The sequence below is a fragment of the Syngnathoides biaculeatus genome, chromosome 10 (assembly GCF_019802595.1).
Source record: "Syngnathoides biaculeatus isolate LvHL_M chromosome 10, ASM1980259v1, whole genome shotgun sequence".
NCBI lineage: Eukaryota > Metazoa > Chordata > Actinopteri > Syngnathiformes > Syngnathidae > Syngnathoides > Syngnathoides biaculeatus.
This window is the reverse complement of record NC_084649.1, coordinates 26347906-26375682: the sequence shown is the minus strand read 5'-3', so window position 1 is coordinate 26375682 and position 27777 is coordinate 26347906. Positions and strand designations below refer to the sequence as shown.

Here is a 27777-nt window from a genome sequence, read left to right as displayed (position 1 = left end):
GGCTTTGTGTGGATTTGATGCGTGTGTGTGTGTGTGTGTGTGTGTGCGTTTGCGCTTTTATAGAAAAAGTGTTTAACGCGAACTCTCAGCCCGTGGAGACCGACGCACCGAGTGGAGCAAATCGTTGCGACCTATATTTATATTCTTATATTTCTGTCAAGCATGTATGACCGTATGTTAGAAGGACTCAAATTCAGTAACTTATTGAGATTTGAGAGCGATGCTGTCACCTTGTGGCGTTTTGTATGGATTGCTGAAGTCAGTCGCACTTTGCCTTCATTATATTATTATTAATGCGCTAATTACCGCATTGTCCGGATGACGAGCCAGGTGCTGTGAACCCTGCAGCATATTTAACGATGTTAGAATATTGTTTTTTTGTTTAATTTTTTTTGTCACGAGCGGCTTTAAAAGTCCAGCAAAAACTCGTTTGGACAAAATGGTTCAAACATGGCCGCTCCCTATGATGCATGTGAAGATGCCAAAATTTGGGTTAAAATTTTAAATTTAAATCTGGGATTCCCCCGCCGCACAATATTGTGTTCTGTGACGCAATAACAGAGGCAAAAATTGATTTTCCATCTTTTTCTGTTCTTTAGTCATGAGCAGTGGAACGTGGGTTAGTTTCGGAGGAGCAAAAAATTATTTGTGCAATGAGATTTTTTTTTTTTTTTGCAAAACAACTTTGACGCTACGATTTATTTTACCTCATGACAGCTTTTCCCACCCCCCCCGTTCCGAACGCCGTCGACTCCATGAAGTTGCGTCACCGACACGCACTCTCTCCAACTCCCGTCACACATATTTTGTTTATGAGCGTTTACTCCGAGTGAGATAACTAAAATTGCTCCACTTCCAGCACGTCGCCATTTCTTTTCCTCATAATGTAACAAACACGCGCTAAACAATATTTCATTTGATTTGTGATTTGGGTGACAAGGAATTGATTAATTCAAGGCACCACTTTTTTTTAATCTTAATTTTTTCCTTTTTTTTTACTTGTAACATATGGAAGTAAATATGTGCCACCAGGATTTGAATTTGAAATGCCACAAAAAACAGGATTTGAATTTGAAATGTAAAGTGATCACATTTTCAATAGTTGCTACAATTCGTTGTCTAAAATTCACCGTCTGTGCCACCGGGCGGGGTTACTTCAGGTCAGCTTAAGCCTAACTGCGATTGGCTGGCTGTTGGGTTCTGACCTGAAGTAACCCCGCCCGGTGGCACAGACGGTGAATTTTAGACAACGAATTGTAGGCGGTTGAATTTCAGACAGCAAATTTCAGACAGTTGAATTGTTAACATTGAAAAGTTACACTGAATTACAACGATTGAAAATGAGAGGACTTTACATTTCAAATTCAAATCCTGGTGCCACGTATTGACTTCCACAGTAACGCTTGAGTTCAAAGTCGGCGTTAACGTGCAGGAGGCGGCCGCGAATAACGCGATGCCGGACCCGCGGTGGGTTCGGACGGGGAGCCGTTCGTCAATCCTGCCGGCAGACACAACAGCAGTGCCAGAGCGTCTCTTCTCTTCCAGCCCGTCTCTAATCTTCCTTTGCCGGAGCTATTTTTAGTCGCTGGCAGCCACCGACGCCGCCATGCCCGACCGCGCTCGCCGCCCATCTCAATCTCCCCACCTCCGAATTGGTCCCCTTTCACGTCTCCCCGACCTCAGCCGCCGTTCTGACCCGCCGACTGAACCCGATGCAGTCCTTGAGTGATCCGTTCCGATCGCGTCCCCTTCGCCTCTTTCCTCATCTCTCTGACACAGATGGGAAGACGTCTTCTTTTTTTCCCGCGACTAGGCGCCCTCCAGAGGCCGCGTTTACTGATGTTGTGAGTTTCCATCATGCAACAGCGGAGAACGAATGCGTTTACGCTCGTGGGAAAAACACGAAAGCACGAAGCGGGAGGGAAAAACCAGAATTGCGATGAAGTCGTTAAACGCGGCTCCACAAGTCATCGGACCGTGACCACCAGACAATTTTCCCCTTCGAGTTTTTGTCCGCCAGCCCCCTTTTAAAGTTGACCCCGTTGCAGCCAAACAACCTTCAAGAAGCTCAGCAGGGATTCGGCCGTTGATGATGCATTCAGGAACCACAAATGTCTTTTTCTACAGATTCCGACACCAACGAACAAAAACGAGAGACCTCGGCTTAGGAACTTCTGGAAATGGGAATTTTTCAAAGTTCCGAACGGTGACTGCGAAAAGTTCTTCTCACACGGCGCCATCAGAATACGTTCGCTGACCGCCGTGCTTGCTGTTTTTCCTTTCGTTGTTTTTATGGCCTGCGAGTGTTTTTATGAATTTGCTACTCCGTCGTGGCCACAAATTCGGGAAACATTGCGGCCAAAGCAACACAACTGGGACATAACCGAAGAGCCGCTGTAAAAAATATTGGAGCTGTTCGTAGATTTGACCCGAGTTCCTATTGGACATCCAGGAAGTGCTGACCTGCGGTTCTCGCCATCATCTCTCACCTCACGTGAACATCTTGATATTCAAACATGTTTGCATTTTTTGCACAACATAAAGATTCTGGATCTTCACTGTCATTATTAGTGTTTGTGAATTGGAAGCGGTACCACGTAACCAAAAATTCTGAACGTGTCGCTTACAGGCACATTTTCAGAAATATGCAACTAAGAAAAGATTTAATCCATCATTTAATTTGGCACGTAGAGGATGTCCGACACCCCAGACAACGAATTGTTCAAAACTCCATTTTCCCAAATGTCCAAAAGCGTCGCACTTCATTTCCCATCGAATGCCTCGTCACTGTTTGTCCGGTGTTTCGATCACTGTGTCAACACGTGTGTCACGTCGCTTTTCCAATCGCATTCCATCCTTCTGTGGGGGGGGGGGGGGGGGCATCTCACATGAAATCACGTGACATCACATTACTTCTCCTGTGTTCCGCGATGCCGATTATATTCTCGCAGGCGTGACAGAATATAACCTGGCGTCTTTCTCTTTGTCCTCGCCTTGCCCGGCTGCCGGGAGTCGGGGCGGATATGCAGCAAGGCGCCGCTATATCTCCTCTCATCGGCCATTCTTTCTTTTCTGCACAGGAGAATGCCATTTCATACTACGATTCCAAAGCGGATTCAGACTATGTGAGTACAGAATGGAATCTTTTAACCCCGCCCCCCACCTTGCCTATCCACCCCCGTTCCTCCTCGCCTCTTACCCGAAGTTTGCCTGCCTGCCTCCCAAAAGCCTACCGAGCAAGCGAACTCCATCCCCCCCCACCCCGTCCCTCCGGCACTTCCTGCGTATTGAAGCCCAATACCCCCCCCCCCCACCACCACCACCACCACCACCACCACCACCCCCGGGGCTGCCTCTGTATGTTATTACGGTGACGCGGCTTTGTGGCAGAACCACGGCCGGCCCGACGTGCATGTGACTCGAGCTGTCCTCCCCCGGTTTTCATTCCGAGGGGTTCCGGGTGGGTGGGCGCTAACCTTAACGCTGCGGTCGCGGAGATGCCTCCAAACAGTGAGGAGTTGGATTTAGACGAAAGCCAATTGCAAAGTTGGGACTGTGACTTATTTTGCTATTTTTCTAGCTCATATGCTTTAAAAATAATTATTATTATATATATTATTATTACATATTATCAAGAGGAGGTTGAGTGTTGCAATAAAACGGGCCACTGCGGGGTTTGTTTTATCCAGCGTATTTTGTTTTATTTTGAACATTTTTTGCTAAGTACAGTGACGCCTCGGTTCTCAACCACAATCCGTTCTACAAAATGGTTCGAGAACTGATTTGTTTGAAAACCAAATCCACGTTTCCCATGACAATGAATGGAAAAAGAAATGATGCGTTCCAAGCCTAAAACGATTGGGTTTTTTAAAGCATTTTTTTTTTTTTTAGATTTTCCTCATAATAAACTGCATAGTTGAAATACATGTATAGTTTAAATACTTTATATAATAAAATAATTTAAGAAATATATTTTTCTTTTTTGCTGAAAACGTATGCTTCGGTAGTAGAGTACGCTAGGCTGGGAGTGTATCCGTAGCGACTCGGCCCCCAGCCTTCTAAACTTTTTTTATTAACAAATGTGCAGAATCACTTTATGATTGTGGGTTATTACGGTCGTCCTCCATAAGAAGAAAAACTACAGAATAACAAAAGTGAGCTGTTTGCGGTATGCGTGTTATGTCATTTCCATTTTTTTTTTTCAGGGGGCATTCGAATTGACAATAACAAAGCACGTCGTGGGTGGGTCGACTGCTTGGGCCGCGCTCAATTGTTATTTTGGGGTTTTTTTCGGCGCCGTGGGAATTCACAACAAAGCGCGCCGTGGGTCAGCTGGTCTGGCCGCGCGCAATATGCTCTTTCCGGGTTTTGTCAGGGGCGTTAGAGTACCGATTTTCGTTCGAAAGCAGAAGCGAAAAAAATCTCGAAATTTTCGTTCAAAAACAGATTTGTTCGAAAACGAGGACGTTCGATAACAGAGACTTTACTTTATCCTCAAATATCTCCGCCCTGTGGCCAGTGTAGGAATTGCTGGCCCCGCTGTTGGAGGAAGCCCAAAGATGAGCGGGAGGGGGTGCGAAAGGGGAGGCGAAGGGGCAATAAATCACGGCGCGATATTCTTTGCGCACACGCCACTCCTTTGATTAATGGCCCGACACTTTAGCGGCTGTCAGCACGTCTAATTGCACGGCATCAGTTATCATTAACGCGCCGCGCACTCGGGGCGTGACACCCGTGACTCTCACTTTGCCGACCCCCCCCCCCCCCCACACACACACACACACACACACCCCACCCCACCCCAACCCCCCTTCACCCAAAGCCAGCGGGGAAGAAGTCACGTGGAGGTCGGCCCACCCGCTGAAATTGCCAGCCCTGCCAATTAAGGCTCCGTCAGCGGATATTTGATGACGCTTGTGATTGTCAAAAAAAAAATAATAATTAAAAAAATTTGCGTATGTCTCGACCAAATTTATTTCCATTGTTCAATGATAAATAGTCAATTAAACACATACTAATCAGAAAGATTTTTTTTTAATTTTAGCAATAAGGTATATTGATCAAAATGATTCAAATCAAATCTTGAAACATTAAACTTGTGGTTAATATTTTTTTTTTTTTTATTGAACTGTTGAAATAATTTGACACAATATTGTAATGTATTGACACAGTCAACCAAGATTGCATATTTATGATGTCAATTTTTCTGAGCATGTTGGTGCACTGTGCACTAAAGTATAAATCATATCGAATTTAAGGTTATAAGCCTCACCCAGTACATTTGTAAAGGAAATACCAATTGGTACATACGTATGCTGTAGCTGTGTAAAAGCCACAAGTACCCAAACTTAAATTTTTTAAATTTTATTTACAAAGAAAGACGGTACATAGAAAGACTTTAACGCTAGCGCAGCGCTAAAGCTAGCGTTAACGCTAACAGGGTCAGTTAAAATAAAACTTACTGGTAAATATCACTGAGACACGCCAGTAACACAGCAGCAACACGCTAGCACAGCACTAACGCTAGCACAGCGCTAACGCTAGCGCAGCGCTAACAAGGCCGGTAAAAAAGTCACTTCCTCGGCACATATATTCCACCGGTCTCGTTCTTAACTTTTCCCGTGTGGAAAAAAGTAGCGGCTTGTCGGCCGGAATTTACGGTACATCGGTGTTTGGGTTTGTTGTTTTTTTTTTTTGTTTGTTTTTTTTTGGGGGGGGGGTGTTTTTGAACTATTTTCCCCCGTCTAAATCACAATTCATTTGAAGTTTTATTTTTCATCAGTCTTATGCAGGTGGGTGTGACTCAAGAAAACTGATTTGCTGTTGTTCAACGTTGCTCAGCGAGTCTTAATTAAGCACGATGGAGAAAAGCTATTAAATAACTAGACTATTAAATAATTTGTGCGAATCAACAAGCAAATGAGCTTATTGAGTAAAGTTTCCGCGTCCCGTCCTGTTCAGTGAACTCCTCATCATCATAGATGCAAATATTCTTCGTGGGGCAATATGGCTCAGGTGCTCATTGGTTGTGAGTTTGATGCTGAGTCCACGTGAGCGTGCCAAAGTGTCCTTGAGCAAGAAATTGAACACCCTAAGTTGCATCAGTAGATGAAAAAGGAGACCAGTGATGCGCTTTGACTATTCTGAAGGTAGAAAAGGGCGTTACAAATAAAATATATATATAATCATAGCGTGAATTGGTTTGAAATTCATTAAAACAAAAAGCTTATTCGGTACATGCCTAAAAATGATAAAAACTCAGCTGGGTAGAGGGGGGGAAAAAAAAAACTATCAACTATCCTGCTTTTATCATACAGACGTGACACTTCAATCCACTTTGAGGGCAGCCGTCGCATTTAATGACATTTCACATTTGATTATTATGATTTTATTCAAATGTGGACAACACACCCCCCCCCCACAATCATTTTAAAACACACTAAAAGTCTTTTGTCGTCTCCTTCAGCTGGCCGCGCACATACGAATATTTTCAATGTGAGCGACCGCACGCAGAAACTTCTTAACTACTATTTAGCGCGTTTTGGTGTATTGGAGATGACCAAAAACAACACACCAAGCACACGCGTGTGCAGTTTAAACATATCTCAGCTCTGGCAGACTCGTTCCCTTGCCATTTTTTTTATTCTTCTGAATGACTTGTGAGATTTCATCTGTTTTCTGAGCCGCTCATCCTCACGAGGGGTCGCAGGAGTGCCGAAGCCAATCCCAGCTGTCATCGGGCAGGAAGCGGGGGTGACGGTCTGAGCGCTCCCCCGTGCTGAAAAGTCTCCTTGTGATGAATGCGCATGGTTACTAACAGGGGAACTCTGGGTATGAACACTGGGCGACCAGCTGTCGAATGGGACATGTTGAAGCGTGGATGGGGATGTTTCAGACTGGCCGGAAGTTTACAAAATATACGCGCGTGCGCGTTAATCACAAGAAGACTTTTCAGCACGGGGGAGCGCTCAGACCGCCACACCAGATTCATTCGACAAAATGTCAACCCGACCAGCTCCTTTGCTTCCTTGCCGGCTCTCGACATGTTTTGCAGCACAACTACCGAGTTTGTCATCAGAGATACGAACTCTACGGCAATTCCACTCGCTGACTTCAGCGGTTTTCGGCGCAGAAATCACTTTTGACAATAAATAATCGAAAATCAAACTGATCTGAAGCGGGCCGAGATCCGCAGCGTCGGCCACATTATCCGTTTGCCTGGCCTAAGCGTAATTCAAATGATCGTTTTAGGTGGACTTCTCACCTTTTTTTTCCAGCATTTAAGGCTCCGTCACGCCATGACGTTCTGGTCAACGTTCTCTGAACATTTCAGTCGTTCTATTGTTCAGCGTTCTCAAACGCGGACGACACATCTGGCGTGTGATTAACGTGTGTCTAACGCACGAGAAGCGTGTAACAGCGACCAAATAAGATACCCCTAAAAACCATTAGCGTGTGCGCGCAACGAGCAATTTGTCAACGTTAGCCGAGCGCGTGACTAAACGGGTGAAAAACGACAGGATAGCGTTTTGACGGCGTGTCGGGAACGAAAACGTTGACAAATTTCATTCTCGCTTCAGTTGTTCTCGTGAGTTTGAACAGTCACCGTGGTGCCGCCTGGACGAAAAAAAAGGTGGAGTGCGGACTTCCGCGACTCGCGCCGCAAGTAAGAATGCAAAGCGTCGGTTTCTGTACCCGTGTACGCGTGGACGTTCGGGAAACGCAGGAGTGACGCTCGATGGACGCCAAAGGACGTTCGTTTGACTTTAGTTGCACGCTGTGTGCGCTACGGGATTGTTCCGTGGTCGTTGACAGGTCGCCAGCGAGTCGTTCACTGCAAAGCAAACGATTAAGTAACAACCAAGTAAAGCTCGACTTACGACTGACTAGCGATAGCCAAACGCGCGCAACGCTCGGCGAACGTTAGTAAAACGTTCCCCGAACGTTCTTGAACGTTCTCCAGCGTTTAAAACTAAACGTTGATGAACGCTGGTCTCGGTGAGAACTTTTGTGCGTGTTCAAAAGTCTTTTTTTTTTTTTTCCGGACCGGCGGTTCTCCGCCGATTCCCAGCGATCGTTGCCGTTCACAACGCTCTTCTGGCGCTATCCCGGCGACCGTGGGCGGCTACCAGCGTTTCCTCAAACGCTGACCAGAACGCGATGGTGTGACGTGGCCATTAGGTAATGGGGGAAAAAAACTTTCTACAAAGCTTTGCAATTCATTTTATGGTCATCCTCTTAACGCACCCCACAGAGCAGGATGACTATTAAAGATAATCTTTTGAAAAGAATATGATCGTCGGGCTCTTGCTGGATTTACTCGGGAGGAAAATGCTTGGATTCGGCCCGGGTGTGTGCACCGCTTTATTCTGACGCGCACTTTAGCTTAACCCCTGTTAGCTAACCAACGGCAGGAAGTGAAGAATCTTCGAAATGTCATTTGTGGCCTCTTCAGCCATTTTTGTCTCCTCGAGAGCGAGGAGACAAAAATGAAGAAATCCGCCAATGATTTGCGCAAAAACAGGTGGTGGCTGGTTGAAGAACATGGCAAAAATCAGTCTTTGCTGCCTGCATTTATTCAGTTGCTAATTAGAAACTGTCTAAATTAATTATGATTGGGGCTCTTCTGAAGAAAGAATGAAGTGGGGGTGGGGGGGGGCCTGACGCTCCTCCTTGTCTGTCGTTGGCAGAATTAATGTCAAGCTGTGCAATCAACAAATATGTCAGCGCTGATGTCGTTAACCTATTCCCATGACTTTCCCACTGATTTATGAAAAATATCTGATCTAGAGGGCCTGAATTAAGACGCACTTAAGTATTGATTAGCGCCTGTTGTCATTCGCTCGCTGGCGCAGTTATCAAAATAAGAGGCAAGGTGTGCTTGCTTCAAGCTGTTTGTCATTCTGTCCAAGTTCAGAGTAAGCCTGACTCGTAACTTCAAACATTATTTATTGACATTATTAAAGATTATATAGTCAAGCACAAAAATGCTCAAGCAAACTACCATTTTGTCAATCAAAAAATAATGCTAACGTATAATACAAAACACCGTAGACAACCTAAAGGAAACGAGCATAAATGCGGCAATTGCTACTTTGCATAAAATGCAGATCATACATCGACCTTTTCACTTTTGTTTTTTTTTTTTTTTTTTTTTTCCCACCCTAGCGTGAAGTTGCAAGAGTTGCTGTTGCTTGCGCTCGTTCGGTCTCCCCCGGCCACTTTTCGACATTTCTTCGGGTGACTTTATTCGGGGACGTCCCCCGGGCTCGTCCCAACAACAGCTTGTAATTGCGTTTTAATAGACAATTAAAGCGGAGCCATCAATCACCGCCCCGCCGCGGACTCGCGCTTCTTTTGATTTAATGAAGCCTGGAAAAAAAAAAACAACAACAACAACAGGTTTCACCATGTCAGATCCAATTAACCCGAGCTGCTTTATTAAAATATAAACAGCGTATAATAACGCGCACGACTCATCCGCCCGGCAAAACTTGCTCGTGAACGTGGCGGTATTTTTCCTTTCTGTCAGAAAGCAGGAGGAATAATCCGATTTGTTTCCTTTTTGGCGTTTGCTGCAAACAAACGAAGGCTAATGAAGGATGACTAATAACGAGAGACAAGAAGCTGAGGGCTACTTGCGTTTGGGAGCGTATCAAAGTGCCGCCGGCGAAAGCTCGCACGCACAAATTTCATTCATCTTTTGTTTAGTTAACGTAGACCCGAGTGTGAGGCCGCCTCCCACGTCTTTGTTTTACCCCTGCTGGGCTACTTTCTGTTCTCTCGGCGTTCGCGCGATACGAGCTCGGAGGGAGCCAAGTCAAATCGCTTAAGAATCGACGATTGACAAGAAACAAGGAAGTGATTTAAATGGACTGAACTTGGGGGGGGGGGGGGCGAAAAAAAAAAAAAAAAAAAGTATTCTTGGAGAGTGTTGGGGGCGGGGGGGGGGGGGGGGCAGAATGTTTGGCCAGCGGTTAGCATTGTACAAAAAAAGCCCGTAAATTTAGCATAAGCCATCTGTCTTGTTTCCTATTGGGCAAATTCTCCAGTTGGAGTTTTTGAAATTATTAGTCAGGAAATGGCGACACGGTGGCTCAGCTGGTAAAGCGTTGGCCTCACAGTTCTGAGGTACCGAGTTCAATCCAGGAACCCGCCTGTTTGCGTGTTCTCCCCGTTCCTGTGTGGGTTTCCTCCAGGCACAACCCAAACACGCTAAATTGCCCTATCAGTGTGATTGTGAGTGCGGTCGTTTGTCTCAACGTGCCTTGCGATTGGCCATTTCAGGGTGTACTAGGCTCCAGCACTTCCGCAACCCTCGTGAGAATAAGCGGCTACGAAAATGGATGGAAGGAAATTGCCCCTAGGTGTTTGTCTCTATGTGCCCTGCGATTGGCTGGCAACCGGTTCAGGGTGTACTCGGCCTCCTGCTGTTGACAGCTGGGATAGGCTCCAGCACTTCCGCGACCCTTGTGAGGATAAGCGGTCAAGAAAATGGATGGTAAGGAAATGGACCCAAAATGGCTGCTTCAACCCAAAGCGGCTAACTTCCTGTTCAGTTTGGCGCGTGGGCCCAACGATACGCGTTCACGTATCCTCTTGGGATCGACTCGTCCACCCGACTTGGTGTCGATAAAAGAAAATAATCGGCATTTTCAGGAATGTTGAGACCCCCGAAATGTGAAGAAGAAATCTAAACAGCGATTAGCATGTTTTGTGTGGAAAAACACAACCAATCAATGGACGGTTGTGCATCTGCTTTTGCTCTCGTGGTACCGCACTTTGGTAGCCTTTGGTTGTCTGGGCTTAATCAGTCTTTCCTTCGGCTTGTCCCGTCAGATGAACGCTCACATCTGTGTGGCGCGGTTTTTACGCCGGATGCGCTTCCTGACGCAACCCCTCTTGGGGTGTAGAGGCCCCAATGAGATACGAACTCACGACCACTGAGTTGCCAAACCAATGCTCCAACCACTGAGGCGTCTAAAGGGAGTCGGCCAACGTGGGGCTCGAACCCACGACCCTGAGTTTAAGAGTCGCGCTCTACCGACTGAGCTAGCCGGGCGAGGTCAGTCTTAATCAGTCTTCAGTGGATTGAACATAATTCCACATTTTGACGCCAAGCAGAAGGTTTGCTATTTTTGTATTTGTGACGAGGTGGCGTAGATTTCAAGCCAAAGCCAGTGTTTGCAAAAGTAGAAACACCCCCCGTTGGGCCGTGTTTGTATGCTGATTTCGTGTTTCGTGTGCGCAGACCGAGGACGGAGAAGAGGAAAGCCCCGTGGAGAGCTCGTCTTCTCTGGAGTTGGAGTTTGTGGACGATCCCAATTTCAAAAACAAGGTCAACTACTCATCCAGCGCCGTGCAGATTCCGACCGACATCTACAAAGGCTGTAAGCATGCCAGCGCTCGTTATTAGCACTCTGCTCGCCGCTTTAATGGAGACGGCCTGACTTTTAACTCCGTTCATTAACATGAAATTGGCTCTGCTGCGTCACGGCGAAGAGAGAGATGCAAATCATAATGTTGACTTCCTTGCCTGTGAATTAACCTGCGGGGTTAACGGGCCGCGTGACTTCTGCCATGCTGTTTTTTCTTTTTTTTTTTTTTTTATGAGGCCAAATGTGCACGGCTAAGTGTAAGTGCTCAGCCGACTGCCTATTAGGGAAGAAGAAACAAAAGCACCGCAACAAATCATCATTCTGAGCCATTTTTCAACTACGACTACGTTCTCGCTACCCGGTACAGTATAACCAAAACAGCTCAAATTACTACTCACAAACTACACACGTCTGGCTGCCAGCTACAGCCTATTGCTTCCAAAAAATTACACAAACTACAAGTAATATGTCAAGCTAATACAGTATTTATACAATGACTACCTACAAGCTACTAGTTATTTGCTACTAGCCACTGAATGCAGTGACGTCGTCAATAACCTTTTCCATTGTGTATTATCTAATAAAATTCTGGACCCGCTCATCTAAAATATGTGCAAGAAAGACACAGTTATATTCTACGGAAGCGTACCAAAAAAAAAAAAAAGTCCCCATCACGTTACGTGATATGTTTCATGTTACAATGAGATATATTTCACGTTATAACGTGATGTTTCACATTATAATGTGGTTAATTGTGAATCATTTCATGTTATAACACGAAAAGTTTCACGTTATAACGTAATTCATTTCATGTTATAGTGTGAAACTTTCACGTTATAACATGATATGCTCTACGTTATAACGGGATTTGTTTCATGCTATCACGTAGATTCGTTTCACATTATAACGTAGAAAATAATAAGTACATTTCACCCCTCTTCCCCCCGCTTCCCCAAAAGGCAATTACTTACGGATCTACTACATTACTACATGTTCTTGCTCCGTGCGTAAGAGGCAATCTTCGGGTACACCACGACTCCGTAAAAAGCTCACCAAATCCACATTTTGTGCTACACTCAGAGTCCACTTCTAGCTGTGTCTTCCTGTATGCCACCTTGGAAGGATGTGAGGGACCACAGGGTCGCAACAATTTGACGCCAACATTTCAGGTTATAACTTACAACTTATTAGGTTTTACTGTTATGTTTATATGTTATGTTTCATGTTATAACGTGATAAATTACATGTTATAACATGGTTCATTTCACGTTATAACGTGAAACGTTTCATGTTATAATGTGAAATGAATTATGTTATAACATTAAATGATTCTCATTATAATGTGTCATTAACCACATTATAACGTGAAACATATCACGTTATAACATGAAACCTCCACATTATAACGTGAAACAAATCACGTTATAACGTGATAGCGACTTTTTTTTTTTTTTTTTTTGTCTGCTTACTGATGGAAACGCTTACGTTGTTGGATTAATGCCGTCGTAAGCAGCGTCCGGTTACAACAAGTGTATTTGTCTACATTTGAAGATAGCCCCTTAGCCTCCTCAGGTCATGGCGTACGTTAGCGTCGCCCTTTCCGCGTGCCAACGTGATTGTACGTGACGACTTGATCTTCCTCGACGCGGGGCCGGCTTCTGTCACCGCGATGCCGCTGCCCTTTAATGCAGCTGCCAAATGAACAAAAGGCAACACTTCCACCTGTCTGTTGGAAACCTCGAACCTCCCCCCCCTCCCCATCACTGAGAGGTAAAAAAAAAAAAAAAAAAGACAGAGAACATGCAGAGTGACAGTCATTTTCCTCTTGTCATTTTGCTTTTGTCTGGGTCATTGCCATCTTTGTGGAACAGGAGCGAACGTACGGCACCTGTCTGTGACAATGCCCCCCAGCTGTGTCCTCAGACACATCTTGTCAGAATGAGACAGTGGGGGGGCTGCGGGTGATTGGGGAAGGGGGAGTCGGGGGATATGTCAGAGGCCGCAGCTAACTCACAATAGAGCAATCAGGCCTACACATTGTTCCCGCGGCCATTTTGCGGCAGCTCGGCTTCCGCCGACTGAAGATATGAGTCAGAGAATAAAGGCCTTTTGATTGAGCTTGCTGGCGACTTCAGGACTGGAGTGCTGCAGCGCGTGGAATATTGGTGTTTAGTTTCTTCTCTGAGTGAGAAAAATTATAGACATATATATATATTTACCACGAATGGAGTTTGCTTTGCTCCCGTTGGGGGCTTTCTGCTGTGTCGAGATTGTTAATTGGAGAATCGGGTATGGGCCAAGTCCATTATGATGAGGCGGGCCCGAGTGGACTCTGATAGTACTGAAATGGTCATGGGGAAAAAACAATGAGGCCTTCCAAAAAAAAAAAAAAAAACTAAATGCTAAAACGTGTTACCTGCAAAATAAATGACTTTGCAATTTAAAACTGTGCTCGGAACCGTGTGAAATTCGGGATCTGGATGAAATGCAAGAAATGGTTGCCTGATTTCGGTGCCAAATTTGGATGTTTTTGGCAGACAGTCGAGTGCAGCAGCGGTAGTCAGGACGTCGGGCAGGCAGGAGTCGGTACACGGAAGATCGATCAGAGAAGGCAGGAGTATCAAAGACGTCAGGGTCGGAGGACAGGCGGAGGTCAGTACACCAGGGTTGACGATCAAGAGTACGGGAGTGCAGGAACGGGGCATGAGTTCTGGCGAAACCAGACCGTCCACTGGGTTCTATATATATATATATATATATATACACCGGGGTAATCACTGCCGACCCTAGTCAGAGCCGGTGTGCTGGGACCCGCCCAGCCAGGGCTGGACCGGCAGGAACATGACAGCGGTAGGACCCAAGCTAAACAAAGGAAGGTCGGAGGCGAGATTGTAACCAGGAACCTCCGGACGATCTCAAAACTACCCACCGCGCTTCTGTTTTCATTGAACCGTTAACTCAACGAATAAATAAATAGTCGGGGCGCTAAGCTAAGTCGCGAACGTGTCTACTTCCCGGAACAATATGAATTACCGGTCACAGGGAAATGGGCAAGTGAGAGAGAGACCGAGAGAGGGAGGGAGGGAGGGAGCGATTGAGGGAAAGATAGAAAGAATTGGAGTGAAGGAGAGTGAAACAGATGAGACACGTCAATAATAGAAACCATTTAGAGCAAGAGAATCCTACCCCCCCCCCCCCCACCTGCACCTCCTTTTTCTTTCATTGTGATCCTTCCAGAAGCTAAATGAGGCGGCGTACGCGTCCTGGTTTGATTTGTCTGCCAGGCCTCGTGTCCATTTATTGAGATGGAGAGTGTTCCCTGAACGCCGTAATGAACCATTTTATGATTCATTATCCCGCCGCTCGTTCCCGCCGCCGAGCCCGCAAACTTTCTAATTAGCTCGGGTCAAACATTCATAGTTTGGCGTCTCGTCGCGCTTGCTTACGTCGGAGTGGACGCGGATGAGCGCGAGGAACGGATTTTATTCGCCCCGTGTGATCGTCGCAGACGGGGGGGGCAGGAAAGGATGGCAGACGAGTGCTCTCGTAATATCATCTTGGAAATAATCATTGTGTAAGTGGAGAAGAACAATCACGGGCGCGAATGTTAATGTGCCTCCAAATGTCCATTTTCTTGTTTTTCTTTCTTGTTTTCACTGCAATTACAGCCAAAACACTTTGGGAAGTCTTGATCTTTTTCTCTCCTTTTTTTTTTTTGGGGGGGGGGGGGATCTACCGCTGATTAAACCCAAAATAGTGATTTTTTTTTTTTCTCTTTTCTTTTCTTTCGAAAACGCTTTCCCTCCAATCACATATTAATGTCTAATTGAATAGCTCGCTTGCTCACGGTCTCAAGTGGGCACAACTTTGCCCATCTTTTCATTTATAGTTTGTCCTCACTCGTTTTGCGGGTAAATTAAGCTCGTATAAAACGGGGTGTCCCGATCCAAACTTTGAGATGGTAAACGAGTCCAAAGTCAGGAAACAAATGAGTATCCGATCGGGCTGGACGCAAAGTCTCAACAGTTCCGCCAGTGCTTTTATCCAGCAGAACCCGGATGGCGTGCAGATGTTGCTAACGTGCTAACATAATAGCGAAGAGTAAAACAAATTATTGTTTGTCAACCTGAACCCACAAAACAAAAGAATTATTGATTTCATTTTTGTTCCCTGAATTCACTAGCTGAAAGCTATCACATAATAAATAAAAAACAAAAATAATAAAGAAATAATATGTAAATATAATAATGATATATATATATATATAAAATAAAAATAAATAAAAACACCATTGACGAGCATACGAAAATTAAGATTGAACCTTACGCTTCTCAAAATAATGAATAACGATACACAAATGCTTTACAAAGCAAAAATAAACGGGCAATATTACAATACTCTCTGGCCTATATTCTTCAAACCCTGTAAAAAACAAGAACGCTATTTGTTTGTGGCTTCTTCTTTTTCTGTTACTGCGAGGCTCATTATGTGAGTCACAGTGCCCCACAGAGGTGAAGACGTGTACAGCAGGAAATGCGATCGTCAATGAAAAATAATCGCAGCGCCATCGAGAAGGTCAAAAGAGCGAAAACTGAAACGATGTTACTAAATGCTACTGAAACTGGAGTGAATTTTGATTACCTTGCACTTCAAGTAAAATGTGTATTTATTTATTGAGATCATTTTTGGGGGATTTCATCTATTCAGATGTCAGGACAGCTCTACTCTTGACCACAAGTGAGTTTTCGGGGTGAGAAGTGTGGCGACTTCCTGGACCGAGCCGCCAGTCAATGGCGTGGCACTTGTCCTCGTTTGTGTTCCGGGTCAGCTGGAGCCTGTTCCGGCTGACATTTGGCAAGAGAAACGCGGTCCGCTCTGGACGGATGACCAATCAATCACTCCTCTAACTACGTAGCTGTACAAAAGCGGCACTTTTCCTCAGTTATCCACATCTTGGAGCTAGTGGCTATCATTTTGAAAAACTGTGAAATGGTCGCGTTTAATGGTACAGTCAGTAAAATGGGGGAATGTCAGTTTTGCCCCTCCCCCATCTATTTTTTTGGGGGTGAGGGGTTTGGATTTTACTGTGCACGTGTGTGTGTGTGTGTATAGTCCTGATATTGCGTGACTACATGAATGTTTTTGTGTCTGCGTTTTGTCGCAGCTCTCCGTGGGTAATAAAGAGATGGATGCGGGAAAGTCTTTTCATTATAGGCGAAGTCTAAATCCGCTGCATGCGGCGGGCGCACTTTCCGGTGGCAGCATGTCACGTCGTCACTTTGCCGACGCGGCGATCGACGCGGTTATCGGGGAAAGCGCCGAGACAAACGGGCAAAATGTGCAAAACGCGGGGGGGGGGGGGGGGGGGGAAGCTTATACGTTTCAGATATTAAGGCACATTTCCATATGCGCTGCTGTGCATGCGATGAGTCGGGACAGCAAAGCGCGGCGTTTCCGGTAAAAGTATCAAAATACGAGTAGGTTTGAATACCGTTTAGGTCAAATAGTGAAAGTTGTTCAGGGGGGTGCCTTGAGATACGAGCTGGCGTTTGGCAGGTTTTTTGTGTGTTGATTTGCGGGCAAAGCTTTGAAGGATGATGGCTGATTGGTGGCACTGAAAAAGTGCATATTCGTCACAAGGTGCATCATGAATCTGCTGTGATGTCTTTATGTGAACAGAAGTGTTCTTCCCCCCCCCCTTTTTTTTTTTTTTGGTGGTGGGGGCCGCACAACGTCAGCATTGTGTCGGGAAAAGGAGCAGCGATAATGAGAGGAGTTTGTGCGCTGGCAGCGCGTATTTGTTTGGCACGCCGCAGGTTCCTCCGGCTCCGGAGGAGGCCTCCTCGCCTGTCACGCCGCTCACGCCCCACTGGAGCGACAACTCAAGCCCTCTTAGCATCAAACCAGATTTAAATGAGCGCGGTGCGGGACGTGGAGGGGGATGCGATGGAAATAGACGGATGAGGAAAATGCGGTTGAAAGCAAAGAGAAAAGAGGTGGTCTTTAGCCCTCACTCATCCGCCGCCGTAGCGTTTGCCCGTCGAAGGGGGGCTATCGTGTACCTGCACACTAATTAAAACGGCAAACTTCACTCAACCGCAGGCTTTTTTTTTTTTTTTTTTTTTAATTGGAGGAATTACTTGGAGGGGTGCGGGAAATTAAGCAAACAGCCCTCCCGTGAGATTAGCATCTCCAAACGTTGCCTTCCTCCGTGACTTATTCATGGGAATTGGTCGCTGAGGAGGGTACCGGATGCGACAAACGACGCAAGAGGGGAGTTGTGCGACCACACAATCTGGAATTGGAGCGTCCAACTCTTCAGCAAGGACGCATGTGATCCTCTTGTTTTTATTATTATTATTATTTTGAGGACCATTTAAAACACTTCCCAGATCTTTTGATAAGCTAATATAGATGTTTTTGTCTTGTCAAAATACCTTAAGGGTCAAGAACTACAGTACATTAACCCCCCACCCAAAAAAAAAAGCCAAAGAACATTTCCCATGAGAAAAGATCATAGAATAATGTCACAAAAATGTATAGAACAGTAATCCCTACTAGGCACGGGGTCTCAGCTGGTAAAGCGTTGGCCTCACAGTCCTGAGGTCCCGGGTTCAATCCCGGACCCGCCTGTGTGAAGTTTGCATGTTCTCCCCATGCCTATGTGGGTTTCCTCCGGGCATTCCGGTTTCCTCTCACATCCCAAAAACATGCAACATTAATTGGACACTCTAAATTGCCCCAAGGTGTGATTGTGAGTGCGGCTGTTTGTCTCGATGTGCCCTGCCCTTGGCTGGCGATCTGTGTGGCATCCCGCATTTGGGTCCTGTAAGGGCCACTTCGTTCTGCCACGGACCAACGGTGCAGGGCTGGACAATAAGTGCAGGACTCCGAGACGAGGACATGACGTTAGGCGTAGTTTTATTCAAAGCCGAGGTCATACATGGTGTAAGCGGTCCGAGAAGGCAGAGGCACAACAACGCTAGGCAATAAGCAGAATCCAAAAACCTGAAGCCAGGTCTGATGACTAGGAGGCAAACTTGGAAACGTGAACTAAGACTCCCGTCTAAACGTTGGTGCCACAGAATCACTGTGACGAGGATAGCTCACACTACACTTTCTCTCGGTTGTGGAGATTCCTGCTGGCAGTGAACGCAACTCTGCTGTCCATTTGTAAAAACACATCTTAAAACTTTTTATTTCTTAGGCATCCAACAGAGCACGTGACACGAGCCCTTTTTTTTCCCAAATTAGTTTTAAGTGTTTAACTGACTTATGTTTTATGTCTTTTTTTATGTACAGCACGTTGTTTTAAAGGTAGTCTGTAAATTAAAAAAAAAAAAAAGGTGTACACTATAATCCTCGATCCTTGGCGTGTTTTGACAAAAGATTGTAGTTACAGGTATGTTATTAAAACACCTGGGAACAGTTTTTAAATTGTGGAGAAAGTGCTCGTCTCGACACGGCCTCGAAAGGATTTTGACTTTTTCCGATCTGATGTTGAAACGTTTTGGCGCTTGCTTTCCTTCGCCAGTGTGTTTATTCTCGCTCATTTATCGTAATTGCAGCCATTTGACTGTCAGCTTTGTTTTTATGCAATCTGGAGAACTCTGGAGTGGGGGGGGGTGGGGGGCGAACAATAAATATTTGTCGCGAGGCTGAAATTAAGCCTTCTCCGATGTCATCTACACAGCGTGTCCGCGTGAAACGATGTAAACAACACGGAGCTGTCGACGCCTAAACTAGCCCTGACTCTTCCTTAGTGACTGGACTAATAGCTTTAGCTCCATTACTGTTATGGATTTGGGACCGGGGCCCACTTTCTTGAAATATTACACCGCGCCGCGCCCGTGAATGCAACAGATTCACGCAGCCGTCTGGGCGACGTTGTATTAACGCACGGACACAAGCCGCGTATCTGTTTGGGTGGCGCTTTATCTGAGATATATCAGCGTGAATAATGTGGATATGAAGGGAAGGATGGAGGTGGGGGTCACGGGGGTAGCGGTCACGGGGAAAGGAGAACCTCAAGCGGAGACGCTCCAAAAATCCCCACCCTCAACGCTTTTGTGGCGTCGTGCCGCATAAAAGGGGGCAAAGCCAAGGGTGCTCCAAATGTCAGGGGAGCGGCGGGTTGATAAATTACCTTTTAAAGATATCGTACGTGGTGGGGGGAGGGGCTGAGAACGATGGGGCCAGGAGGCCCTGTCTGCTGCCTGGGTGAGCGTGCGATTCCCGGGGTGGGAATTTGTCTTTTTATCAACTGTCCAAAGGCGTCGGGGGGGGGGGGGGGGGCATATCCTGGCTGAATAAATCAAAAAGAATTAGCTTGCCGCGTTGGCTTATCGCGGACACGCCCGTTTTTCTTGAGGCCGGCTCCTGCGGGCGTGTGGACTGACAGCAAAGGTAGTTGAAACCCGCGCACGACGACCTATTTTAGCAAAAATAAACAAAACGCTAACTCCGGTGGGTGTTTTTGAGACGGCAACCTCGGCTGACCACCACCGGGACGGAAAAAGCACTCGAACGGCATCCTCGCTGTTTCCCCACTCGTGGTTTGAAATCTTCTACAACACCGTCGGGGACGTTCGCATTTTTCCACAGAGAGGTGGCCTTTCACCTTGATCAAATCAGGCCATCCATGCATTATCTCAGCCGCCTATCCTCACGAGGTTGACGGAATTCAGTCACTCGCATTTGAAAAATGTAAGGGTGTGGTCAGTCATGCCCGCAGATATAAAGTTATGGGTGTGGTCCACCAGTCATGCCCGGAGATATATAGTTGCGGGTGTGTGCTCTGTTTGTAATAACGAGCGTACCCCTTTAAGAGCGGAGGGGGGCGGTGTCAGGTCAACAAGGAAGTCGAAGTAGGGTGAGCAGCAGCTCGTTTTTAAAGACAGTGTGTTTCCGTTTTAAAAAAAAACAGCTGTGGTTTGGTTTTCATGTGCGCTGAGAGTGTGCGACAATTGTGCAGCGGTCGGTCAAAATAATCGACGTCTTTCAATATCTACGTCTTTCTACTCGTAGCAAATCTTACATGCGTGATTTTTCGTGCTCAACTGTGCAGATTTGCGAATGCGATGGCGCGCAGGCAAATCACAGTGACCGGGAATTGCTGGAGCCTATCCCAGCTAGCTTCGCGCAGGACCCTGAACTGGTCGCCGGCCAATCGCGGGGCACAAAGACACAAACAACCATTCGCACTCGCAATCACACCGAGGGGCAATTTAGAGTCTCCAACGCATATTTCGGGGAAGTGGGAGGAAAGCGGAGTGCCCACCCGGAGAAAAGCCACGCAGGCACGGGGAGGACATACAAACTCCACACAGGCGGGGCCGGGATTTGAACCCCGGTCGTCAGAACTGTGATCCTGATGCTCTACAGCTGTGCCATCGTGCCGCCTCTATTTAACTTTTAATTTCAATTCAATGGTGTATCTACTTACACATATTTTAACATCAGCAAATTTTACAGTTGTACTTTTATGATTAGAACATGCAGGGGTCGAAACGCCCCGCGGCGCGAACGCGGGACTCCTCCGATCTTACGTCTCCTCGCCCTTGGCCGGCGTTGGACGGCTATCGTTTCAGACTCGGTGGCTCTTTTGAGATAAGCGAGCAGCCGGGACTCGACGGCGTGCGGGCTGTGATATCTGCCGCTTAAAGGATAATACTTTGACACGCGTTAATCAGATGACTGCCTGACCGCTGCGTGAGAATCGCGTGGGCCAGGTGAACTTGAAATCGGCACCCTCGGCTTTATGATCTTCTCGGAATAAGCAACGGTGAAATGTCGATATGCGCGTCCCCTCGGATGCAGTCGAAATTTGGAGGAAATGGCAGATACACCAGCCAAACTGGGATGCCATGACATATTTTTCTGCACGGAGGAAGCTCATTTTATGAGTATTATCGCAGAAAATGAAGGCAAAATGGGATCACAATAAAGCAGTACAAACATGATTTTGTATTACATCTATACAGGTTAAGTACGGTAATAGAGTAGTCGTGTAAAAGCAAATACTGACGAGAGTTTTGAGAAGTAGCTAAAAACTACAAGGAAAAAAAAAACATCAAGGCTAATTAATTTTTTTTTTTTTTTAATAATTTGGGGGCGGCGGATCAACTGGTGAAGCATTGGCCTCACAGATTTGAGGTCGAGGGTTCGAACCCGGCCCCGCGTGTGTGGAGTTTGCGTGCTCTCCCCGAGCCTGCGTGGCTTTTCTCCAGGCACTCCAGTTTCCTCCCACATCCCAAAATCATTAATTGGACACTCTAAATTGCCCCGAGGTGTGATTGTGTTTGTCTCCATGTGCCCCACGAATGGCTGGCGACCAGTTCAGGGTGTACCCGTCCTCCTGTCCACTGACGGCTGGGATAGACTGCAGCACTCCCTGCGACCCTTTTGAGGATAAGCGGCTAAGAAAATGGATGGATGGATAATTTGGGCTTGGAATCGATTTACTGTAAATTTAGTTGGAATGGGTTAAAATTTTTGTTGTCCAACCCCTATAAAAGTACAATTTTTTTTTCTATAACTCCATCCATGAACCGTCCATTTTTTTTTTGGGGGGGGGGGGGGGGGGGGGGCGGGTCGTTTCTACACGTTTCGTCGTTAAGGTGGCGCGTGATCTGGAGCCCATTTCCCGCTTTGGTAAGAAAAGCGGGGTCCTGCACCCTCTGGACAGATATGGTACTCGTTTTTTGTCGCCAAAAGTCAACCGGGAAAGGCCGTCGTATCGAGCCGTAATTAAAGAAAAAAAAACTGTAAAAAAAATCTCCCCGTCGTGGCATTTGAGCCGATCCGCCGCTTTTGTGTGTTCCGAGTCGAGTTTCCGCTCTGCTGGTTTCCTCTTTAATCAGGTGCTGATGAAAACCCGATTGCAACCGCCGTTGAGTTTAATGTTAACTACAGACAATAAAACTTTACTTGTGCCCGAGTGTGTGTTGTCCCCCCCCCCCCACCCCCCATTTTATTTGCACTTTCACAGTGAGGAATTTAACCTTATGGTTTAGACTTCAAGCTGTACTTAAGTTGCTAAATCCTTTAGAGAACGCCCCCCCCCCCCCCACACACACACACACACCCCACACACAGACACACCGCAAATGTTTGCAGCCCCCCCCCCACCGCGAGCGACATACCGCATCTTCCAAGGTAATCTCGCGTCTCTCCTCAGCGACCGTTCGGAGATCAACCAGATTAGGCCGATGTCACGCGATGTCAGCCAAGGTCCTACCGGGACCTTTGGACGTCTTTGAGAGACGTACGAAGGGTCGCTGGATTCACCAGAAATATTTTGAATACTTGCAAATACGGTCGGGCATCTGCTGCACGGTGAGCAAGTGGTTTGCGCATCTGCCTCGTAGTACTCTGCTTCAGGGTTCGAATCTCGGACCTTTTCTAAATCGGAGTTCAAAATAGTCACGGTCCTCGTGACAAAAAAAAAAACATGTCACGGCCATGTTATCAGGGCACCTGGGATATATTGCGCGCCATTTTGTGCGCTGACCTGCTTGCTATTTGCAGTTCAATATTCACAATCTCACATTTTTGGGGTGGAACGTGTCCCCAACTAGTCGGTGAAACAGTTTGCAGTTTTTCGTACTCTTTGTGAAGTCACAAGATGGTGCCAAAGCCCAGTTTTAGCCCCTTCGAAATATTGTCATGTCACGTCAATATCCAAGCCGCTTATCCTCACCAGGGGAGAGCGGGAAAGCTGGAGCCTATCCCAGGTAGCTTCGAGCGAAAGGCGGACTACACCCTGAACCGGTCGCCGGTCAGTCACAGGGCACATATCGAGGGGGAATTGATCACACGCTGCCCACAACACAGGCGGGCGTGTGTACCGCTACGCCATCAGTGACCCCTTCGGAATATTATGAAACGCTATTTTCGTTATTAACAACGTTGTGGGTTTTTGGTTGGGATCGCTGAGACGCACATCAATTTGGAAAAACGATTTGGAAAGTGAGTATACAGCTTGGTCGTCATTGGCAACTCCCAGTTTTTCGGTCTTCGCCGCGGGGTTGAACTCCTGCACGGCGGCGACGTTTCCGTTCAGTTTTCTATCGCGATGATGAGCGATGTTGCCATGTTTGTGTGCGCGTCCTCAGCTCCGGTCATCCTGAACGAGCTGAACTGGACTCAGGCGCTGGAGCGGGTCTTCATCGAGAACCGCCGCGAAGACAGCTCCCTCCGCTGGCAGGTGTTTGGCAGCGCCACGGGCGTGACGCGCTACTACCCAGGTAAGCGGCGGCGGCGGCGGCGTTGAAGCGACTCGTCTCGCCGCCCTTATAACTCAGTGGCAGATAACGTCTAAATTGACCCTCGGGCTCCTCCGCGGAGTGATTTCTTATCAGATGGCTCTACGGGTAACCGGATAGGTGGAATGAAATTATGACTTTGATCTAATCGGAGGTGAAATATCCTACAGTGCAGCGGACATCCATTTTATTTTCCAGCCACTCCATGGAGAGCGCCCAACAAGATTGACCTCTACGACGTCCGCCGCAGGCCGTGGTAAGTGGCGTCGCGTGGCCCCAACCCCCCAGAAAAAGGAGCCAAATAAACAACTGTAAAATGCAGAAACATTATTCAGTACGTATTTGGACAGACGTGTCGTCCGACTGAAGAGAGAGATATTGTGGCACCTGCCGGCTCCAAATATTACAGTTTGATGCATGCTTTGAAACACGCGCTCCTCAATCTGTTCCGAAGAAAATCCATAATGATGTTCCATCCTCACAAAACAAATCATTTCACCTTAAATGCAATTGATTTACATTTGACCTTATAAATAAAACAGATTAGTCCAATAGTTTATTCAGTTTCTTTAAGACTTTTCATTGAGTTATTTGCAACTTCTGTTTGCTCTCAGAACTGCTTCAGTCGTTTGTTTGTTTTTTTTCATGTATTTTTCGGAAAGATGATTATTTTATCTTATCGTCTCTGTCTATCGATCGACTGTATCATCTTCTTGAGTCCTTTCAATCTCATGAAACACTAAAAAATAATTTTAAAGTGATCCACGTGTGCCCTCTCGGCGGGTGCAAAGTGACAACTTTTATTGGGTGGATTCAGACCCAAACGTTGTCCTGACAAAACGTCAGATCGCAGAGAGACTTTGACGTTTTTGCTCGCGGTGCTCAGCCGGGTGGCGATACGGCGCAAACTGCCGCGGCGGGCCGCGTCAACGCTTCCAGTCCGCGAGGTTCAATCCACCTGACGCCGTCACATCGGCTTTGCGGCGGCGGCGCTGCCTTGTTGCCTGGTTACTGGCCGGAATGAAGTGGACGCGACCGTGACAGCAATGTTGATTGCACCTGACCTCCTTTTCCGCCTCGGCTCGGCTTGAGTGGCTGTTTGGGGTCAGGCCGGGTGTCGCTGCCAAACAAAACGGAGACCGTTGAGTTTGCATACAACTACGCCTCAAATATCTAATATCTATCCAAGTACTGTGTCGTGAATCTTAAAAATGCAAAGTACCCACGCATTGAAGACGCCTGACTGTTTTGCTAGTATCTGTTTATCCGTTCTCCTCTGTGTGGTGGCTAGCCAGTTAGCAGCTAGCAGTCGGTGTATCTTCTCCCTGTTTTTCATTCTTCATTTTGGGACAACTGTTGCAAAAAATCTAAAGAAAAAGAGGAAGCATCTGACTTCAACCTGGCAGAGTTGTTCATAAATAACTATAACTAACTGACCTACGCCAACTATAGCAAGCTTGATTGTTTTTTTTTTTTTTTTTTTTTTTTTTTGTGGTAGATATTTGGAATGATAATCTGGAATTTTCCGTGATTCATATTAATGTCAATTTCTTCTTTTAACACAATTTGAGGACATTCCTTTGTTTGAAACGAGTGTCAGAAAATAGTGAAAGAAAAAGCTAATTAACCAGTAATTCCACCGTGTTTGTATGGCGGCTTGCTAGTTAGCAGATAATTTTTATCATCTTCTCTTTTTGTTTTTTTTTTTTTTATCTTTTTGGGTGAATAAATATTCCACAATGGTGTGACAAAATAGCCAAAGTAAAAAAAAAACAAACAAAAGCTTTTTCTTTCAATCCACGATTTATGCCAGCTGCTAATTGTCAGCGAGTTAGCTAGCAGCACATTGGCTATACAAAATTAACTGTCTTGCCTACTTGGCTATTTTAGCTAGCTGGTTAGCAGGTGGCATTAGCATTCAATGTATTTTGTACGGTGCTTCATTTAGAACTAGGATGGCTTAAAAATAATTATTTGTGCTACCTTTTTTCGATTTAGGCTATATAGCTGGTGGAACCAGCTAGCTCTTGAACACTGGGACCAGCAGTGTTAATCCAGCCTTCGTCTGTTTTTTTAAATCACTAAATAAATCTAATCACTAAGTAGCTGGTGTTTTGTTCCTTTTAGTCGTCGGTTTAATGCCTTTGGGACTAGCAAGTTGTTCCCTGACAATGAACGTACGCTTCCATTCTAATTAGCTCGGTGAGAAAGTGTTCCGAACAAAGCATTATTTCAGTGAATAATTGTGGGAGGGCGTCGGGGGGGGGGGGGGGGACAAGACTGCTGTGTGCAGTCTGTCAGCACGTCCAGTTCTCTGACAGCCATTTTGACAGCGCGACAGGAGGGGAACACGACAGGAAAGCGGAGCAAGAGGAAGGGGAGGAAGGTGTCGCTGACAACGTGAGGAGGGAGGAAGTGCGGAACACCTTGTCGTCATCCGGAACCTTCTTCTTATCGCCGCCTTCCTCTGCCTCCTCTGGTCAAATCGGTCCCTCTTCTATCGCTGTTGTCCGTACGAGCTTTGCGGCTGAACTGGACTCTTTCCCAGCTAACTTTTGGCGAGAGAAGCCAGGCGCAATCTCGGCACGTGCACAATTTGGATTCTAAAGGCTGAGGCTGGAGAAACCTTTTTCCAACCCCCACACAGGAAGGTTGCTTCTGGTTCTTCGTGTCTATTATTTCACTCAAGATCGGTTCGCCTTTGACGCGCGCTATTCCCTGTTGCCTAGCAACCCGGCGATGCCGAGCGTGTGTCACCCGATGTCGGGCCTCCCTCGCGTGATTACGGTCCCCACTGTTCTCTTAACCGGGGCCGCGCTGACCCCCGTGTCGGTCGGCACACAATTCCCACAAATAATCGACGGTGTTTGCGCTTGATTGCGCAGGTGTCTCTTCCGGAGAAACCGCTCGAATGTTTCCCGGCGCGCAGAGCGGTCGGTGAATGCGAGCACGTCAAATGACCTGGTGCAACATTCTAGTTCTTTGTAAATACACTGGACGACCCGTTCAGATGAGATCCATCTGGGAACTGGACTGACACGTTCGTAGCATTTTCGTGGCTGCGCTACCGCTAATTGATCATTCTTCGAGCGGATCGCCGGGGAAGAACGCTAACACGTACGCCGCCACGGGACAAATAATCTTTCCGCCAAGTCCGACGATGCCCTCTCAAGTTGGGTGCTGACATTTAGACGGAATATTGGAATATTGTGCGTCGCACTCGATGTGTCAAAATGCGCGTGTTCAAGAAAGCCCCAAATTCTCTTTGCTTCTAATTTCTCATTCCTCCCCCCCCAAAAAATATTTAAACGTGTCCACAAACACCCTCAGTCATCAGCGCAAAGTGTGAGAAATAAACGACAGACAACATCTTTTCTCCTGCGGGCGCAGTCCTCCTATATTTTTATCTTAATTCAATCTTTATTCGCCTGCCTCAGCCACAGGAGCACTAAGAGTGCAGCAGTCCATAAAATAATAAGCCCATCAGCACAGTACAAATCCAGGCAAACACACACACACACGCGCATACGTGTACGCAACTACACCATTGGCAAGTAGTCTTACTGTGTTATCATAATGCTCTTCTCCCAATGCGGCGCGATTAGTCTGCGTACGTGTCGCGTACATGCCAACGTTCGTGCCGTGTTGCAATTTTGCTCGTTATGACCGTGCACATACTCGCGGTATTTGTGCAATATTTGGACCGTACGACGCAATGGCCGTCCCGCCCACGCCGTTGTCGTGAAGGTGAGCGCCTCCGGCCGCGTGCTGCGCAAACGTGACATTTAATGTTCAGATCCGTACATTTGTGACGTGCACTGCGTACGATGAGGTACAGAAATAATGTCTGCAAAAGAAAAAAGTGTCCGTAAAAAACAATAAAAGCATTGCTACTCGTGGTAGCGGTTGGTCATACACTCTGACTGTGAGTATGACGCAAATGGGCACCTTTAGCTAGTAGCTACATTTTGCCGTTTAAACGTTTAATATTTAGTTGGAGGTTTTTCGGGGATATGTAGTAAATTATACTGGGAGTGTCCCATACATAAATAAATAATGCATCTACTTTGGAGGTTCTGGGTGTCTTTGTATGATAATCATACCGCTGCAGTCACTGATGGTGTCGTGGTACA

General features: G+C 46.5%; 1 protein-coding gene across 12 annotated transcripts in view; it reads left to right on the top strand.

Moving 5' to 3' along the window:
* The window catches only part of cacna2d2a (calcium channel, voltage-dependent, alpha 2/delta subunit 2a), a 226498-nt gene that overhangs the window by 151708 nt on the left and 47013 nt on the right, over positions 1-27777 (top strand). For 10 of the 12 annotated variants that reach the window (XM_061833800.1, XM_061833801.1, XM_061833799.1 and 7 more), the window contains 4 exons: positions 3081-3125; positions 11252-11390; positions 23495-23626; positions 23843-23900. In XM_061833800.1, the coding sequence (XP_061689784.1) occupies positions 3081-3125; positions 11252-11390; positions 23495-23626; positions 23843-23900 (374 nt within the window). The remainder of the gene's footprint in view (positions 1-3080; positions 3126-11251; positions 11391-23494; positions 23627-23842; positions 23901-27777) is intronic. The other 2 variants (XM_061833793.1, XM_061833792.1) reach the window with 1 other exon arrangement.